This window comes from Equus quagga, chromosome 16 (assembly GCF_021613505.1).
Source record: "Equus quagga isolate Etosha38 chromosome 16, UCLA_HA_Equagga_1.0, whole genome shotgun sequence".
In the NCBI taxonomy this organism is placed as follows: Eukaryota; Metazoa; Chordata; class Mammalia; order Perissodactyla; family Equidae; genus Equus; species Equus quagga.
In genome coordinates, this window is record NC_060282.1 from 43,392,408 (window position 1) to 43,411,705 (window position 19,298).

At 36.7% G+C, this 19,298-nt stretch overlaps 1 protein-coding gene across 5 annotated transcripts in view; it reads right to left on the reverse strand.

Moving 5' to 3' along the window:
• Positions 1-14,250, reverse strand: part of TMEM67 (transmembrane protein 67) — a 54,875-nt gene extending 40,625 nt beyond the window's left edge. For 3 of the 5 annotated variants that reach the window (XM_046642650.1, XM_046642649.1, XM_046642652.1), the window contains exons 1-6: positions 14,025-14,236; positions 11,989-12,077; positions 9,990-10,083; positions 2,653-2,752; positions 217-286; positions 48-122 (exon numbers count right to left, since the gene is read on the reverse strand). In XM_046642650.1, coding sequence (XP_046498606.1) covers positions 48-122; positions 217-286; positions 2,653-2,752; positions 9,990-10,083; positions 11,989-12,077; positions 14,025-14,217 — 621 coding nt within the window. In that variant the 5' untranslated portion in view covers positions 14,218-14,236. Of the gene's footprint in view, positions 1-47; positions 123-216; positions 287-2,652; positions 2,753-7,142; positions 7,186-9,989; positions 10,084-11,988; positions 12,078-14,024 lie in introns of those variants that run through there. The other 2 variants (XM_046642648.1, XM_046642653.1) reach the window with 2 other exon arrangements.
• Between the last annotated feature and the right edge of the window lie 5,048 nt (positions 14,251-19,298).

Below are 19,298 nucleotides of genomic sequence, written 5' to 3' on the forward strand. Positions count from 1 at the left end.
GCAGAAAGATCCTTAACAATGGGACAAAAAAATTCCAAGATACTCACAAGCTCTCCATAACGTGCAGTTGAAATCATATGTGGAGGAAAATTCCCTGTACTGCTGAAACATAATCCCCCTGTCTTCATAAATAAATAAGAAAAAAAAATCCTAGTTTATGGAAAGGTATAAGCAATTTAATTTTAAAATATACTTTATCAGTTTGATTAGCCTTACTAAAATGTTAGGTTCTGAACATGCACAGGATCTGCTGGTATTGATGAACGTTGGTTCACATCGAACACACCTGTTAATATAGCAAAAATAATTTTTAAAACATTAGTGAATTATACTAAACCTAGTTTAATCGAGAACTTGTCTTCATAAATGCTGGATTAGTATACATTAATTCAGCTAAGCAATTACTTGTAATAAAGTAAACAAATTAAAAATATTAACACCAATTTGAATAGTTCTATACCACTCTTTGGATTACAAGGCAATTTAAAAATAATGAAATTAACCAACAATAGGAGAGTATTCTTTCAAAACCACTTGGAATGTATAAAATAAATAATACTGAATAGCAAAGATGGTTAAGTCACTCAATTGATAAAAGAGCCCAACAAACTCATATAAGTGAAACCAATCCATTTTTATAAGTAGTTTTATCAAATATACTCTCCTTATTTTATCTGCTACAAAGAAAAAAAGTAATATAAGCTAAAAAGATATGTTTATCTATGCCCTCATCAAATCTACAACCAATACTCTTTAAAGTCTATTCATCATCTTTATTTTATGAAAATACATTTTTCATTAATGAACGATATAATAAGAGGGAGGGCACTGGCCTACTGGGGACACTGATGGGTTTATATGAATATTCATTACTTGCAAGATGGGGCAGGTAGGAGGAGGGTCTGGAGCATGGCACAGAACTCAAACTGGGCTTGGGTGGTAGTGAAGGGGAAGACTTGGGGATCAACCCGGCAATCAGTATTTGGATGCTACAAGCCAGGTCAGCCTAAAAGAAAAGAAGATCCAACACTAAGTATCCCCAGAAGAAACTACTCAAGTATTTTCTATCTTAAACTTTGTAATCAAAGAGAAAACTGTGCTTAGAGGGAAGTCATCAGGTAGGCCTCTAAAAAAAGTGAATAAGTTGAAATAGGGATAATGTGTTTGAGTTAGAGAGAGGGAAGGGTGTATGTGTGTGATGTGCATATACACATGCATAACAGAGCAACAGGAAGTGACAGAAAATAGGGCTATAATCAGGGCACCTGGGTTATTATAATTACCATTATATTTATTAATATGCTTTTTTATATAACATGATAATATATAAAGCACAGTACCTGGCACATAGTAAGTATGCTGCAAACAGAAGTTACTGTTATATACTATATATCACATTATAGATGATGTACAAATTATATAATAAATAAAAATAGCTACAGTAGCCCCCTCTTATCCATGAGGGATACATTCTAAGACCCCTGGTGGATGCCTGAACACTATACAGTCAAGGGCCACATGATGACATTTCAGCCAATGACAGACTGCATATATGACAGTGATTCCATAAGATTAGTGCCATATAGCCTAGGTGTGTAGCAGGCTATACCATCTAGGTTTGTGTAAGTACTCTCTGTGATGTTTGTACAATCATGAAATCACCTAATGATGCGTTACTCAGAATGTATCCCCGTCATTTAAGAGATGCATGACTGTATATACATGCTTTTTCCTATACATACATACCTATGATAAAGTTTAATTTATAAATTAGGCATAGTAAGAGATTAACAACAATAACTAATAATAAAATAGAACAATTATAACAATATACTGTAATACAAGTTACCATAGATCTTAGCAACCTCAGCATACAACTTTTTCTTTCTTAAGTCAAGAACTTTCACCTTTTCACTTAAAGGAAGCACTTTACGACTTGTTGTTGGCATATCTGAATTGCCAGCACCACTACTCTCGTACCTTGGGGCTATTATCAAGTATAATAAGGGTTACTTGAACACAAGCACTGCGATGACATGACAGTAGATCTGATAACCGAGATGGATACTAAGTGACTAATGGATAGGCAGTACATATAGTGTGGATACACTGGACAAAGGAATGATTCACGTCCTGAGCAGAACAAAACAGAAAGGCACGAGATTTCACTACTCAGAACTGTGTGCAATTTAAAACTTTTGAATTGTTTATTTCTCGAATTTTCCATTTAATATTTTCAGATCACAGGTGACTGAGGATAACTGAAACAAGGAAAGTGAAACTGCAGATAAGGGGGAACTACTGTACCTTTTGCTGAGCACTTGCTCTGTAGTGCTATACTAAGAACTGTACATATTTATTTCTGAGCTGTCATAACAGCCATAAAATGGGTGATCTATCCCCACTCCAAAGACAAGGAGACTGACTTACTGAGCTATCTAAGGTCAAACAATAAGAGACTGAGTCAACATTTGAACCCTATTCTGTCTCATTCTCTGGGCCTCAGCTTCTTTCTCTGCTAATGCTACTTCTATCCTTCCTTGGGTTATTGTGAGGAGCAAGTGATATGATGGGAAAGTACTTTACAAAGGTACAGATCCCACATAAATATAAGATGATATTAAAAAGGTTAGCACCCAGCACACTGCTTACCTGTCTCCTAAAGCATTTGCTACCGTAAAAGAGTTTTCATTTTCATCACAGAGCTTACAAGTTGCTTGAGACAACAACGTTCCATTGACATCTCTTTCCACTAAACAATTAGAAACAAAATTAAGATGCAACTCACAGTCAACATATAAGCTCCTATATACTTAGTAAAATCCATTTGTAATTATTATTCTAATAATTCTCAAAACACCTATTTGCGTAAAAGGCATGTCAAGCACCTCCATAATAAAATATAGAAAAGTGAAGACTTCCCCATTCCCACATAAAAAAACTGAGACTAATTTTCCAAATCATTAATAATAAACTAATATTTTTTCCTTAAAAGTTTTCTTACCTCTCACCTGTACATTCCTGTTATACTAGGTATGGGGAAACAAGTATTTTCTTAGACTGCTGATATGTTTCTGCAACTTAGAGGACTTTTGGCAGTATCTATTAAAACTTTAAATTCACATACCATACAACACTACAATTTCATTTTTAGATACCTACCCTACAGAAATACTTGCACATGTGTATGAGGATATTCATCAAAGCACTATTTGTTAGAAAACAACCTAAATATTTAAAACAACGAAATGGTGCTATATCCATACTATGAAACTATAGAATGGATTAAAAAGAAGGAGGTAGATCTAACAGGTCATATTAAGTGAAAAAAGTATACTACAGAACAATATTTTTGGTGTGAAACATTCATAAAAATACCACTTACATTTCCTGTGACCATAATGTCTATCTGTACATTAAAAACAGGAAAAGAAAAAGATTCTAGGAGGACACACTCTCACACACACCCCCACACCCCCAAATAGTAACAATCACTTTGGGGCTGAGGGAATAATAGAGAATCTGCATTGGGGAAAATGGTCAAAGATCATTAGTCCCAATCATGTTATCCATAATGTTTTAAGTTTTTGCAAGGTAGTAAAAATAATTTTAACAAAAGGTGAACAACTTGTTCCTTGTGCAGTCATTCTGTTTCAGGGGACGCCATTTACTGAAACGGAGTTTAGTTTACTATTTACTCAGGCCCTACTACTTAGTCTCTCTCTTCTTTTCTTCTCATGCTCCACATTAAAAAAATAAGATTAAAATTAAAAAATAAATCTGCAAATCCTGACAGCTGTCTCTTCCAAATATATCCAGAATATATATTATCTCTACCTCCACAACTACTCCCTGGGCACAGTGCCACCATCTAGCATCTGAACTTTCACAACAACTTCCTAACTGGAGCCCTGGTTCTACTCTCCAGGCAGAAGCTAGAGTGAGCCTTTTAAAAACTAAATGTGATCATTTCACTCCTAGGAAAATCTTACGGTGGTCTTTCCTCTTCACACAGGGTAATTTCCAAGGTCACCATCATAGCCTTTTAAAAGGCCTTACATGATCTGCACACCATCACTCCCAACTTTTCAGACCCACTTGCTTCTGCTTTCCTCCTCCTTTGCTTCAGCCACATTAGTGTACTTGCTGATCTTTGAACATGCCAAACACGCCCCCCATCTTAGGACCTTTGCACTTGCTATTCCTTCTGTTAGAATGAGTTCCCCAGGCATCTACATGGCTCTGTCCCTCACTTCCTTCAAGTCCTTGCTCAGATGTCACCTTTCCAGAGAGGCATTCCATGATCATCTACGTAAAATAACACCCTGCTCTCCCCCTTTCCCTGCCTTATTTGTCTTCACAGCACTTACTATCACCCGCTAAGTACTCAGCCACTTGTTTACTGTTTTTCTCTTGCCACAAGAATGTTTTTTTTTGCCACAAGAACGTAAGTTTGCTTCATTGCTGTATCCCAACATCTAGCAGGTGGTGCTCAAACTTTTTTTTAATTAGAATGGTTTAAAATTGGGAGGTTTCATATAAAAGTTTATATTTCTGGCATTTCTTAAAAATAGAAAAATCTAGCTTCATGGGACCCATGTTCTTACATGACAACAACATACTGGAGTTGAACTGGGGCTAGCTATTGCCCTTTAGCTTAACTGTCTTTCTGCTAAACAAAGTTTTAAAAATTTATTTTAAAATTTAATTTTTATCAACAAATATTTATGAATAAATGAATAAATATGACGACACTTCTATAAATATTTTCAAGGATAAGACATATAAATGCATACAGCATTCCTGGAAGAATATAAAAGAAACTTAACAGTGGTTACATTTGAGGACTGGGAATGGGAGTGGGGGTAAGAGGGAAAAGGACCTTTGGTTTTTATTTTGTATTTTTCTATACTATTTAAATTTCTAACCACATGCACATACTACTTTAATTTTAAAAAGTAAAATTTTGAAGTTGAAAAATGCAGATACATGTATTTTTAAGCAGTAGGTCTCTATGTGCTCTTTTGGAACTATCTCCAAAATAAACTGCATATAAACACTCCAAAATATTTTCATTTATATAAAAAAAACTTTGCAAGCAAAGAGAAGTAACAATTACCTTAGGGTAACTTCTGGAAAATGAAATAGGTGGGGAGTGCAGACTTTCACTTCTCATTTTATAGCCTCAAGAATTATTTGATATTTTTAATGATGTGTACTTACTGTGTTAATAATTTTTCAATAATTATTTACCTGATAAGGGCATTCTCTTCTTCTACTAGAAATGGGATGAGTTGAGAGAAGCTGTGCAAGAAGTGAAATGTACCCTCTTTCTGTTCACTCTTCCACTCCTTCCCAACCCCTCTTACAAACCCACGAAGAAATTAACAGCACAAGTTCAAGGCAGCTCTAAGGAGCTCACACCACGGAGAATTTTAAGTACGTAAAAGTAGCCTCCAAAATAGTGAAATACTGTTTGCACAGCTGATTGAACCTTAAGGGGTCCTGGGGTCAGAGCCACTGTTTAGACCCCCTGGAATCCAGCCTTTATTCTCAACAATTCACTAAAACTGCAACTTTAACACCAGTAATTTCTGACTGTCAAAAGTCATCTCAGTAACTCAGTCCACACTGACTTCTCCACAGCATTGAATCTATGGACCATCATTGCCTTCACTCCCACTTAGAAATTCTGGAGATATTTGTGACTTTTCCCTTTTCCTCATCCCCATATTCCATCACTCATCTAGGTCTATTATCACCCTTTTAATGTTTCTAGCATCTACTCCTTTGTGTATAATTTGTCTCAACTCCGGTTCAGGTCTTTATATCCTCATGTCTACAGAACAGCAACAGTCTCTTCAGTTCTCCCTACTTCCAGTCTTCCATTTCTTAAACGTAAACGTCATGAGGGCAGGGACTTTATTCCTGCTTACTAAATTCCGTTAACTGCGTTATCCCTTATGCCCCTGGACAATGCCTAGCACATAGCAGGCATTCAATAAACATTTGTTGAATGAACAAATACAACAGATGGCTGCCAGATTAATCACTCTCCTGTTCAAAACTTTCAGTGAAACACCTATGCCTACAGAACATCCTACCATTCAAAGCCTTCCACAGTCTGGACCAATGCTCCTGGCAAAACATTATTCTCATAGTCCCTACACTTTCCATCTGGATGCTTACATTTGTAATAATACCCTTACTCACACTGTTCCTTCTGCCTGGAATGTTCTCCTCTCTTTTGCTACCTTTAGAAATTCTATTAATCCTTCAAGGTTCAGCTATTATACTGCCTTTTCCTGCAACCTTCTCAAACAACCCTGGTTGAAGTGAGTTCGTCCTTATACAGCATTTATTGTCTATAGTGCACATTTGATGATTTAATATATGTGCCCCTTGTGAAAATCTTTTATTGCTATCTTGCTCTGCAAACTACTTTCCCATATGCATGTCCTGCCTTCTAACTAAATAAATTGATGGCAAGGATTTTTATTTCTTTAAAAAAATTAATTTTTGAAAAGGTAATGCATAAATAAAGTTTAAAAATAAAAGGCACAGAAGAATTTAAAGTGAAAATTAAGTCCCTTCCCAACCCCTTTCTCCCAGACACCCAGTTTTCCATTGGAGGCAACTATTGGAGGCAACAGTTACCAGTTTCTTGTGAATTCTTCCAGATATAGGCTATGCATAAGCACATATGCATACGTAATCTTTTTTAGAAAGCATAAATGGTAGCATACCAAATACATAAAACAGTACCTATGACAACCAGCAGGTACTCAACACGTATTTGTGGATGAATGAACTTCCTATACCTTGCTTTTTTACTTAATATACCTGGGATTTCTTTCCACAGCAATAATTATAGAACTGTGTTATCAGACAAATATTTACCTGTACTGGGACAAGAAATTTCTAGATGAGGGCCACCAGGCAACAACCTGCATTTAATAAATATTGTCAAGTTGCTCTCCAGAGAGGTTGCACCAATTTCCAGTTCCCCAATATAAAATGAATGATTGTTTCCCTGTCTCCTGTATCCCTTGGAAACACGTTGTTAAAGTTCAAAAAGTTTGATAACAAAATCTGGTAGGTCAAAAACAAAATTTACTTTAAAATTTTAATATTATACTTACTAAGTAAAGTTGAAGATTTTTTTCATGTTTAATTATTTTTTTCTCTGTGAATATTATTCATGATTTTTGGCCATTTTTAAAAATCAGTTGTTCAGGGGCTGGCCTGGTGGTGCAGCTGTTAAGTGCGCACATTCCGCCTCAGCAGCCCAGGGTTCACCAGTTCGGATCCTGGGTGTGGACATGGCACCGCTTGGCAAGACATGCTGTGGTAGGCATCTCACATAGAAAGTAGAGGAAGATGGGCATGGATGTTAGCTCAGGGCCAGTCTTCCTCAGCAAAAAAGAGGAGGATTGGCAGCAGATGTTAGCTCAGGGCTAATCTTCCTCAAAAAAAAAAAATCGGTTATTCATCTTGTTCTAAGTTATTGTAGAAGCTTTACATGTAGTGCAGATTGCAGAACTTAGCCCTCTGTCTATTATATGTATTATAAATTTTCCCTAGTTTGTAGGGTTTTTTTCTGGTATTGCTTATGTTTTTCTTTTCAGGTGGTATTTTTTTATTTTTATGTAGCCAAATTTACCAACTTTTCCTTCTGTAGCTTCCAGGTTTTTTCACATACTTAGAAAACTTATGCCACACCAAGACTATAAAATGTTTTCCTATTTTTTATGAACTTTCATAGATTCATATTTAATACTTAAATATTTTCTTGACCTGAAATTTAGTTTTCTTTAAGGAATAAGATGGAAACTCAACTTAGTATTTTCCCAGTTTCCCCAACACCATTTACTAATTAGCCTTTTCTCCATTGATATGAAATGTCACTTTTATCACATACCACATTCCCATATGGAGTGAATCTCTTTGGTTTTTCTACTTTAAGTTTCATCCATCAGAATGTGCTACCCATATGCCAGCCATACATTATTACAGTAGCTATAAAATGTACATAATATTTGATGGGGCTGTTTCCTCTTTCCTTTTTCGGAATGTTCCTGGATTTCCTTGTATTTTTCAAGACAAACTTCATTTATTAAAGCCTACCTTTGTGTCTCTTGGTAACACTCTAAGTTTTCTTCAATTAATTTATCTCATACATTTCTCCTAAAGTTTATGCTTAGGCGTTTTTTTCTTTTCTGTAGTTACTGTAGATAAGATCTTTTCTTCATATTTTCTAAAGGACTGTTGTTCAGATAGAATTTCTTGAAATTAATTTTGTATCCAGGAACCTTTACTATTTACAATTTTTAGTGTTTCCCTTGGGTTTTCTAAACACATAATCAAATCATTGGAAATTAATGATGTTTACCTTCTCCTTTTTAAATACTCTATGATCTATTTCTTTCACTTAGCTAAGAGCACAGTTTACATTTTTATCTGGGTCCTGACACTAACAGAAATGCTCATAATTTTTCCCTATTAAGAATCATATCAGTTTTTGAGTTGAAACATATATTTTATCATGTTAAGGAAGTATCCAGCTAATCCTATATCATTAAGAATTATTTTTTTTGTTTACTTTTTTAAATTGAGGTTATGATAGTTTACAACCTTGTGAAATTTCAGTTGTATGTTATTAGTTGCCAGTCATCTTATAGGTGCACCCCTTCACTCTTTGTGCTCAACCCCACCTCGCCCCCTCCCCCTGGCAACCACTAATCTGTTCTCTTTGTCCATGTGTTTGTTTATCTTCCACTTATTAGTGGAGTCATACAATTTGTCTTTCTTTATCTGGCTTATTTCACTTAACATAATACCCTCAAGGTCCATCCAGGTTGTTGTGAATGGGATGATTTTGTCATTTTTTATGGCTGAGTAGTATTCCATTGGATATATATACCATATCTTCTTTATCCAGTCATCAGTCAATGGGCACTTAGGTTGCTTCCACATCTTGGCTATTGTGAACAATGCTGCAATGAACATAGGGGTGTATAAGTCTCTTTGAACTGCTGATTTCAAGTTCTTTGGATAGATACCCAGTAGTGGGATGGCTGGGTCATATGGTATTTCTATTTTTAAGTTTTTGAGGAATCTCCATACTGTTTTCCATAGTGGCTGCACCAGTTTGACTTCCCACCAGCAGTGTATGAGGGTTCCTTTTTCTCCAAAACCTCTCCAACATTTGCTATTTTTTGTCTTGGCTAGTTTAGTCATTCTAACTGGTGTAAGGTGATATCTTAGTGTAGTTTTGGTTTGCATTTCCCCGATGATCAGTGATGATGAACATCTATTCATGAGCCTATTGGGCATCATATAGCTTCCCTGGAGAAATGTCTGTTCATATCCCCTACCCACTTTTTGATCAGGTTGTTTGATTTTTTTGTTGTTGAGTTGTGTGACTTCTTTATATATTATGCAGATTAACCCTTTGCCAGTAACATGATTTGCAAATATTTTTTCCAGGTTGGTGGGTTGTCTTTTCGTTTCAATCCTATTTTCCCTTGCCTTGTAGAAGCTCTTTAGTCTGACAAAGTCCCATTTGTTTATTCTTTCTATTGCTTTCCTTGTCCAAGAAGACACAGTGTCTGAAAAGATCATTTTAAGACTGATGTCAAAGAATGTACTGCCTATATTTTCTTCTAGAAGTCTTATGGTTTCAGGTCTTATGTTTAAGTCTTTGATCCATTTTGAGCTTATTTTTGTGAATGGCATTAGAGAATATTCTACCTTCATTCTTTTACATGTGGCTGTCCAGTTTTCCCAACACAAGAATTATTTTTTTAATCAAGTAAGGCTTTTTATTCTCTTCCCAATGTCTGCTGTTGTCTTAAACATCATTAAATTTTAGACAACAATAATAAAAAATACTATTAAGAAATCACCAAGCTATTTCAATTAATGTCCTTATCAAAAACAAACACAGATGAAGATTCATCACTACTATTTCATAATCTATTTATTACCTAAAATATGGCCAGTGGGACAGTGGCATTTGCCTTCTGCAGTTAAACCACTAGGGCAAGAAATGCAGTTCCAGCCATCTCGAGTAACACCTTTCTAAATTAAAAAAAAAAAAAAAAAATTATTTTCTCCTGCTTAATTGATCATATAAGTTCAAAAAGCCACAATAGTGTATAATTAGCAGTCAATATTCAAATAAATCATAAACATATGAACTACATAAAAATCTCCTGGATAGCCAATTTGTGCTTATATTCCAAAATTAAGCTATACATTATTACTATGTATTGATGACTATTAACTCTGGGTAACAGTTCTTTCTTTTTCATGATTTTCAGTTCAAATGAGTCCTTCCTTTTATAATTAAAATTATCACTGAGTCTTTTCCACTTATAAAGAGAAAACACAACAAAATTCACCAAGGTTTTATCAATAGATAGCCCATTAATAGTTTAGTCTTATTTGTTCTAAAATGATTATTCTAATTTTTAAAAATTCAAATACATTAGCTTTTAAAAATTAAGTTATGGGGCCAGCCTGGTGGCGTAGTGGTTAAGTTCATGTACTTTGCTTCAGGGCCCAGGGTTTGCAGGTTGGGATCCTGGGCACAGACCTACACACTGCTCACCAAGCCATGCTGTGGCAGCGTCCCACATAAAAAATAGAGGAAGATTGGCACAGATGTTAGCCCAGTGACACTCTTACTCAAGCAAATAGAGGAAGATTGGCAACAGATGTTAGCTCAGGGCCAATCTTCCTCACAAAAAATAAATAAATAAATAAGTTCTGATTAAAAATGGGTGAGTTTTATGGTATATAAATTATATGTAAATATAAAGTTGTTAAAATTAAATTATGACATTTCCTTCTACCCATTAATAGTTTGCACTAATAAAGATTTTCAATAAATATGACATCATTAAAAATTGGGTTATTACATTATATTGTTTAGGAAAAACCTGGGGTAAAAATATAGTAATTATAATACAAACATGGATGTAACCAAAATTGATAGAAAACAATGACAATAACAAAACAATGCCACAAATTATTTTAAATTTTAGTTGAAAAGACTGGATATATCAAGAAATGCTCTTATATTTGGCACTACATTAATATAGGACTATTAAAAAATTATGATAGCTTAGTAAAGTCACTGAAAAATAAACCTGCTTTGGCACCATTTCATATTAGTGACATTTTTATCATTGGTAATTCAGCTGGGGTCAATATTTTTAAAAATATAAAATAATTATCAAAATGGTCATCACATCTATAAGTACTAGCCATAAATTAGGACAACCGGTAATTTTATATTAACTTCCCAGATTGAATTTTTTTTAATACAGATAATGAGAAGTAACATTACTATAAAAGTCAGAACTGGCACACAGAGACTCCTAATTACCCAAAATGATTGGAAAATGTATTTCTGTTAATTAAGAATCATCATTTACAGTAACTATTAGTTTACTAACTTTCAAAAATTATGATATAATAAAATGACTAGAATACAGCAACAAATATTATTTAACATATTTAGTGATGCAACTGGCATTTCATGGACTTATCACACCTTAGATATCATTATGAACACGAATTATCATATAAAACTATTGACATAATAAGTCTAGGATACTAAATTCATTCTGTACCAAAGGATACACACATCCCATATTTGCTCTATATATGTATCATTTATCTATTTTTCTTTATATTTGAGTTACTCTAAGAAGAAAAATAAAGACATACAAATTTTCACAGCTTTGTGGTTTTTTGGATTCCAGATTTTGAAAACCAAAACAATATATTTCTGTTTTTTCAAAGTTTGCATAAAATTTCACTTACCTACCGAAATTTATTCAAGTGAAACCAAAGTTAGCTTAATAATTGTAAAGTTTGTGGGAAAATATGAGAGTGCAGCATTGTTAAAGTTTAAAAAATAAAGACATTTAATTTACTTTTTAATAGTAAAATTATTTAAAAATAAATACTCCATACCATGTTTTCTGGGCACTTTTTACAAATAATATCAGGTCCTCCATTATTAGAGATCACCTGAAATCCTGGTAGACACACACATGAAGTTCCTAAAAAGAAAAGAGTCAACTTTGACCTTGGTAAACAAAAATAAAACTCCAAGATTCTGAACCTTTTAATAATTCTTAAGATCTTGAAAAGTAGTATATTAGTTACGAGCAAGACTCTAGAGCCAGTACCTCTTGGCTTCAAATGCAGAAACATATTTCTAGGGTTCTAATCTTGATTCTACTACTTAGTTGTGTGACCTTGAGCAAGTTACTGAACTTCTCTGTGCCCTGGCTTCCACTTGGGTAAAATGAGGACAACAGTATCTACCTCACAGGGTTAGTATGAGTATTAGTTATGTATGTTATGTATTAGTTAAGTATGTATATGTATTAGTTACATATTAGTATGTACAGGTCTTAGAGTATGTCTGCCACACAGTAGGTATTGTGTTTGCTATCATTTTAAGCGCAAGCATAACTAATCTATTAAATTATTGGACTATTAAACTAATAAACTATTGATTTATTGCTATGGGAAATTTTACATTTCTATTTCACCCAAACATACACATATACTCAATGAATTCAAATTTACTTTGTCCAAACAAAACCTTATCAGGAAAGTCACCTTGATTCAAATAAAAAGCACTGTTTTCCTTTGTTTGGACAGATAATAAACATTATAAAAAAAATAACTATTGAACTTGCTGGATAGGTACGGATGTCATTCTCTAAGAAGACATAAGGTGGAATAGCACCCATAGGAATCTATGTGATAGAATGCATATGACATCTGGGTTCATAGTGATGAAACTAACACCTTACACTGGAGAGTCTGTGCAATGCTTTCTCATTCATATTTCCTCAGCTGAGGAGCCTGACCTGTCCTATACCATGAATTACATGAGGATATATCATATTTGAAGATGGCAGCAAGTAAGTACTATGGGTGACTAAATTGAGATTAAAAATATCTTAGACTTTAGAATATGGGAAAAGTCTTATTCTGAGCTGTGCAGTGAGAACTACAATTAAACGATGGACGTAACAAGAAAAAAAAAACTTAAAGCTTAATCTAAAGAGATTTTAAGGGCAATTAGTAATATTCAACAATAAAATGGATAAGTCCTAAGGAAATCCATAATATTAAGAACACACTGTATAGTGGAAATACATAGTTGGAGACTCAGAGCAAAGAGACACTTACAGAGTCTTCCAGTCTCAATGTGGGCGACACAGAAGACATTATAATCTCATCTGGGCTCCCATTTCCCAATCTGTAAAATGAGATGATTGGACCTAATCATGGTTAAGGTCCCTTCCAGCTCTTAGCTCTGGAATTTGAAAAGCAAGATAAAGGGCTGTTCAGGGCAGCCGGTGAAGTTCATACGCTCCTCTTTGGGGCGGGGTTCGCGGGTTCCGATGCCAGGCATGGGCCTACGCACCTCTCATCAAGCCATGCTGTGGCGGCATCACACATACAAAATAGAGGAAGATTGGCACAGATGTTAGCTCAGCGATAATCTTCCTCAAGCAAAAGAGGAAGACTGGCAAAATGTTAGCTCAGGGCCAATCTTCCTCATCAAAAAAAGAAAAAAAAAGAAAAAGGCCTATAAAGTTCACAAACACTAATTTGCATTCCTTCCCCAATCTGTCCTGTCTCTTGCTCCTCTGCACCTCAGATTACTTCTCTATTTCTTCTCCATCGTCGGTGGGCGGCTTTCCAGGTGCCTCCCTAAAGACCCTTCGGACAGGAGTTGGAGACTGGCGCCCAGAAATCAATTACTGGCGAAGGCTCACGGAGTAGCGGACTCGGGAGTCCCCAACCTCGTTAGCGTGCAAGCTGCAATGTTCCAAGGAGATTCTTCTCTCAGGGGCAAGCGGTTAACTATCCTGAAACATTCTTCCCGCAGCCGCAAACGCGTTTCCGCGACGCCGGGCTCCGGGAGCCGCGCCGCGGCGGGAGAGTGACTGTGGCCGGGCCCACCCCGCCCCGCCCCCCCTCACCTCGGTTGTCCTGCCGCTGGTTGGCTCCACACGAGACACAGGACAGCGCGGAGATATCGAAGTACTGGTTGTGGCCGCACGTCTCCGGCTCCTGGAAAGGTAAGGAGAAGGTCTGGGCCTGTGAGACGCGAGGAAAGACCAACAGGAGGAACGCAGTCACAGCCGCGGAGGGTAACGGCGACCAAGCCGCCATGTCCGCTCCAGCGCCGCTGCCGCCCGTCACCATGGTGCAGACGCCGGCGGCTGTAAGCCCCATCAGCCTCTGCGGCGAGCCGCCAGAGCCGATTGGACAAACCCCGCCTGGGGTTCCAGCAGCATCTGCCTGCGCCGCCTGGTTGCTAGGTTACCAAAGCCGCAGGAAGCTGCCTTGTCTGAAAAAGCGTGGGTTAGAGGCATGCTAACCCTGGATCCTGCAGGCGCGATGGGCTATTTAAAACCTTTGTTTCAAACTCTGGGACGCGACCCATTAGCGGGCCGTGAAATCAATTTAGGAGGTCAGGAAACAGCATACCACAGCAAAGAAAGTATCTGATTGTATCACAAAATTAAGAGTAAGTATTGTTTCATCAAACTGCTGAATGATATTTACATCAGAATTTATCCAGATTAAGTCTTGGTAAGGGAGACATTCCGACAGTGTATTTGTCAAAATATATTTGTCAAAAAGGTGGGGAAAACACCGATTTGAAGTATGCAGTGCTGGAAGATTGGCTCAAGCACAAAAAAAAGATCTTCCTGCCAGACCTTTCTTTGTGCTTCTACTTTCCTTGTTTTGAACATAGGAAATCATGTATATAAAATGAAATAATCTTTACCCCACTTGTTAGTAAAGAAGTAACCTCATTTTTTAGATCAAATTTACACATACGTAAATGTTGTCTTTCAAAGTAGGCACCCGTGGAGGCTGTTAGCCCCAAAACATTTTAGAATTACCTTCAGATCCAGTTTATAGGTCACAAAAGAAAAATTTATTCCTTAACATTTAAGTCTCACTTCTGTTTTTGTTGTATTTTGTTTGTTTGAGTATTCTATTTTGTCCTCCTCCCCCCCTTTCCCAGTAAAATCACCCAACAAAATTTTGTCACCTTTTTCATCAGTAGTAGCTTGAAATGACTTTAGGCTTTCTCAAAAAAACAAGTTTTGTAATAAAAATGATGATTTGTCCCTATTAAGGAAAACGCACACACACATAATATTCTCAATGCATGTGGAAGATGCATCTAAGGAAGCTACATAACTTTAACAATTAGCTACCATTAGGCCTAGTGTTTCTCATGTGACCTTCCCCCAAAAAACAACATTCACTCAGTCACTAATATCTATGACACAGGAGGTGTATGTTCTGCAAACTCTTCCTTAAAGAGGAATTCTAAAAAGTGTTTTTTGAGTAATTACTGTGTTGTTGGAGTGTCTAATTTGAAGTGGAAATCACTTACCTGAATACAATTTTTAAAAAAACGTGTGACTATATAAATGTTAATGGGGACTCAGAAAGGGTATGGTCAGAATAGTTGAGATTAATCTGCAGAAGCTTCCTACAGGTGGATTTTAACTCTAGTCTTCCTTAATGAAGTACATACTGTTATATGCTCAGTAGAAGGGATTAGGGCAATAATATTTATTCATCGCCTACTATATGATTAAAGCAATAAAAGAGTTCCCATTCATAATGGTCTTCTTTGTGTCCCACACTATGCACTGTGCTAGGCACTTAACAGCATTAACCTGAACTCTTTGTAATAACTCTTTGAGGGAATACTATCCCTTTTTTGTATCCTTTTATCAAAAAAACCCTGAGGATCAGAAAAGTTACATTTTAGGAAGTGGTGAAACTAGAATCTATCTCTACCTGGCCAACTCCAAAACCTGTTATCTTTTTACTCTATTAAGAGGCTTCTTTGTGGAATAGGTAGAGAAAATTTTTGGTATATTCTACATGTAGGACAAGCCTATTGTGTTTAATTAGCAAGATGATATTGCCATAATATACCACAGACAGTTGAACGATGGTTATCTAAGACCTTTGGGCACTGCACCTAACAAAACTGCCCCAAAGAGCTAAATAGAGAGCTTATTTGTAGGAGAACAATTCAAAATAGACACAGTTAAGTTTGAGATAACTGTAAATACTATAGATTTGTCTGTATAAATTGCCTACAAGGATGGGAGAAAGAATGTTAGCTAAAACTGTTAAGCATAAATTGGGACTGTATCTTTAGGGATATTTTTGCTGCAAGTAATGGAAGATCAGGTAGTTTAAGCCAGTTCACAATGGCTTAAACAAAAACAAATCTGAGAAGTCTGGAGGTAGGTGGCTGCTGGTGTTCATTCAGTGATGTCAGATAGTCATCTCTGCGGCCCTCTTGGCTTTTCCCTCTTAGTTGCAGTGTGACTGCCTTATACCAAATATCAAAATTCAGATTTAGGATGGGAAGAAGGAAAGGAGCTGAACCAGAGATGTTTTCTCTGTCTCTTTAATCAGGAAAGCTCATGTTTTCTCTACACCATGTATTGTGCTAAACTTCTTATATACAGCATTTCAGTCTTTTTAACAACCCTGTAAACAGGTAGTACAGTTATCCCCGTATATCAAGCTTAAAGACATGCCAAGAATCATCCAGCTAAAATGTGGAAGAGTTATACATAGAAGTGGATGTGACTCAGAGAACATGGTTTAATGTCAGCTTAGGAAGAAGGGTACCAAAAAGAGTAAGAGAATGGGTTCAAAGAAGATAACAAATGCTTATTGAACACCTAGAATGAGATGGGCACTGCATCATCCTTTACCTACATTATCAAAATTCATCCACTCAACAACCTTATGAAACCTGTAGTATTGTTATCATCTCAGTTTTATGTGTGATTAAATGGAGGCACAAAGAGATTTTTAAAAATTTACCTAAATGCACAGCTTATACTTTACAGACACAAACTTTGAATTATGGCATTTTAACTCTTGGGGCTGCTTAACCACAATGCTATGCCCCCAATAGTATAAATGCTGCAAAAAAGTCAAAGAGGCTGAGGATGGAGAAAAAGTCTTCAGATTTGGCAGTTAGGTGATCATTAGTTACCTTTTTGAATGGAGTTTCATTTCAGTGGGGGGTAGAAGCAAGCCATAGAGCAGTAGTGAGAAAGAATAAGCACCAGATATAAGCTATTTTGAGGAACTTTGCATTGAAAGGAAGTCAAAAGAAGCGACTGAGCTAAAAGAATTTTTACTTTTTTTTTAGGATAAGGAGAATGTAAGTGGAAAGGGAAGGAGTAGTAAAAGAGAGGTTCAAAATAAAGAGAGGAATAATTGACTCTCTCTTGAGCTCCTGGGAAGGGGTCAAGAACTTGGATATAAGAGTGAGAGAAGGACAATCTCAGGGGTAGAGAGTCATTCTTTCTCAGATTGGAAGGAAAGAGGAAGATGAGTGAAGCCATAAAGAAATCCTGGGCTGGGGAGCAGAGAAATTGAAGAAAATCAGTTTCTCAAGTAAAGAACATGGGTAAAAGTAGGAAATATTTTGAAAAGGCAGAGTGAATAATTGGAAGGGAAATCATTTAGAGATGAAAATTGGCAGCAAGTCTAGATCTTGGCTGCAAGGCTAGAGCATGTTGGAGCAGGTGCAGATAGGGGATGGGCCAGGAAATTTCTAGGGTCAAGGTGAACAGTTTGTGGAGAAGATGAGTGTAGTTTGGTTATGTTGAGCGAGTTACCTACTTAGGTAGAGAGGTACAGCAGAAATAGAGGTAGAGGTCTAGTGCTTGATGAAGAGGTTGGAACTAGAAATGGGAATCATCTGGAGTGTTCCAAAGACTATTGTGTTTTGAATCTCCAAGCTGAGTTAAGACAGGCATAATCATTAGGAAAGAGAGCCGTAGGCGAGAAGTAAGAAGGTAGCTCATCTTTGGCAGGGAGTTCAGTAATTTTTCAAACATTTATTGAGCACATGTATGAGTAGACACTTGTTAGGGACAAGAGCTATCATGGTGCTTTTCCTCTGGGGTCTCATAATCTAGTAGAGAAATAGACATGGAAACAACCCATTAAAATACGTTCAGATAACTACTCTAATTGAGACTGTAGAATTGGAAGATGGGATTAACCATGCCTTAGGGAATGGAAAGTCACAGAGAAGGAGATATTGTAGGACAGGACAGGCAGAGGGATAAGAGGGACCAGAGTGAGCAGGCACACTGGGGAACGGTATGTATCCCTGTATCCCTGAGGTGTAGGGTGAGTGGCCAGTGGCAGGAGATGAGGTTGGAGAAGTAGGAAGGAATAAAAATGAAGGCTCTTGGGGCCGGCAAGGTGGCGTACTGTTTCAGTTCGTGGGCTCTGCTTCAGCAGCCTGGGGTTTGCCAGTTTGGATCCTGGGCGCAGACCTACACACAGCTTATCATGCCATGCTGTGGCAGTCATCCCACATATAAAATAGAGGAAGATGGGCACAGATGTTAGTTCAGGGCTAAACTTCCTCAAAAAAAAAAATAAAATGAAGGCTCTTGAATGCCTATATTTGTCTACGATGTTTTCAAGCTTGTTAAGACTCTAAGTTAGGGAATAACATGATCAGGTTTGAATTTTAGAAAATATCTTGGAAAAGAGGTATATGGAAACCTCTAGAGATAGAGATCACTTGGGAAGCTAAAGCAGAAGTCTAGGGTCTAAATTAGGGCAATGGAAGAAGGGAGAGGCAGGAGAGGATGGATGAAATAACTGTTTAGAAGGAAGAATCATGAGAATTTTATGACTTGGACAGAGGATGTAAAGAAGCAGAGACAAGGATCCCTCCCAGTTTCTAATTTGGTTGGCTGGGTGGATTGTGACATTACAGGAAGATAGGAAATACCTGAGGCCGATAAAAGCCTCTTACTGAATAAAGAAAAAAAATTAAAGGTAGAAATTAAAGCTATAGCAATTATCTAATATGTTGGTAGGAGTTAGGGCCATGGATAATAATTGATATTAATTGCTTGCTTTCCATGTGTCAGTCACTGAAATATCTCATTTGATAAAATTGGGACCATTATCATCACTTTTACTTTACAGATGAGAAAACCAAGACTTAGAAGGCATGTATGACTTCCTAAGGTCACACTCAGATCATGATTCTGACCCTGGCAATTTGATACCAGAGCCCATACTCTTAACCCTGATTCTTTACTGCTGCTCTGGAATCTGTAGATGTGCTTTCCTGAACATTAATTTTTTAAAAAGGGATTGGGCCAGCCCCAGTGTCCTAGTGGTTACAGTAAGTGCTCTCTGCTTTGGTGGCTGGTTTG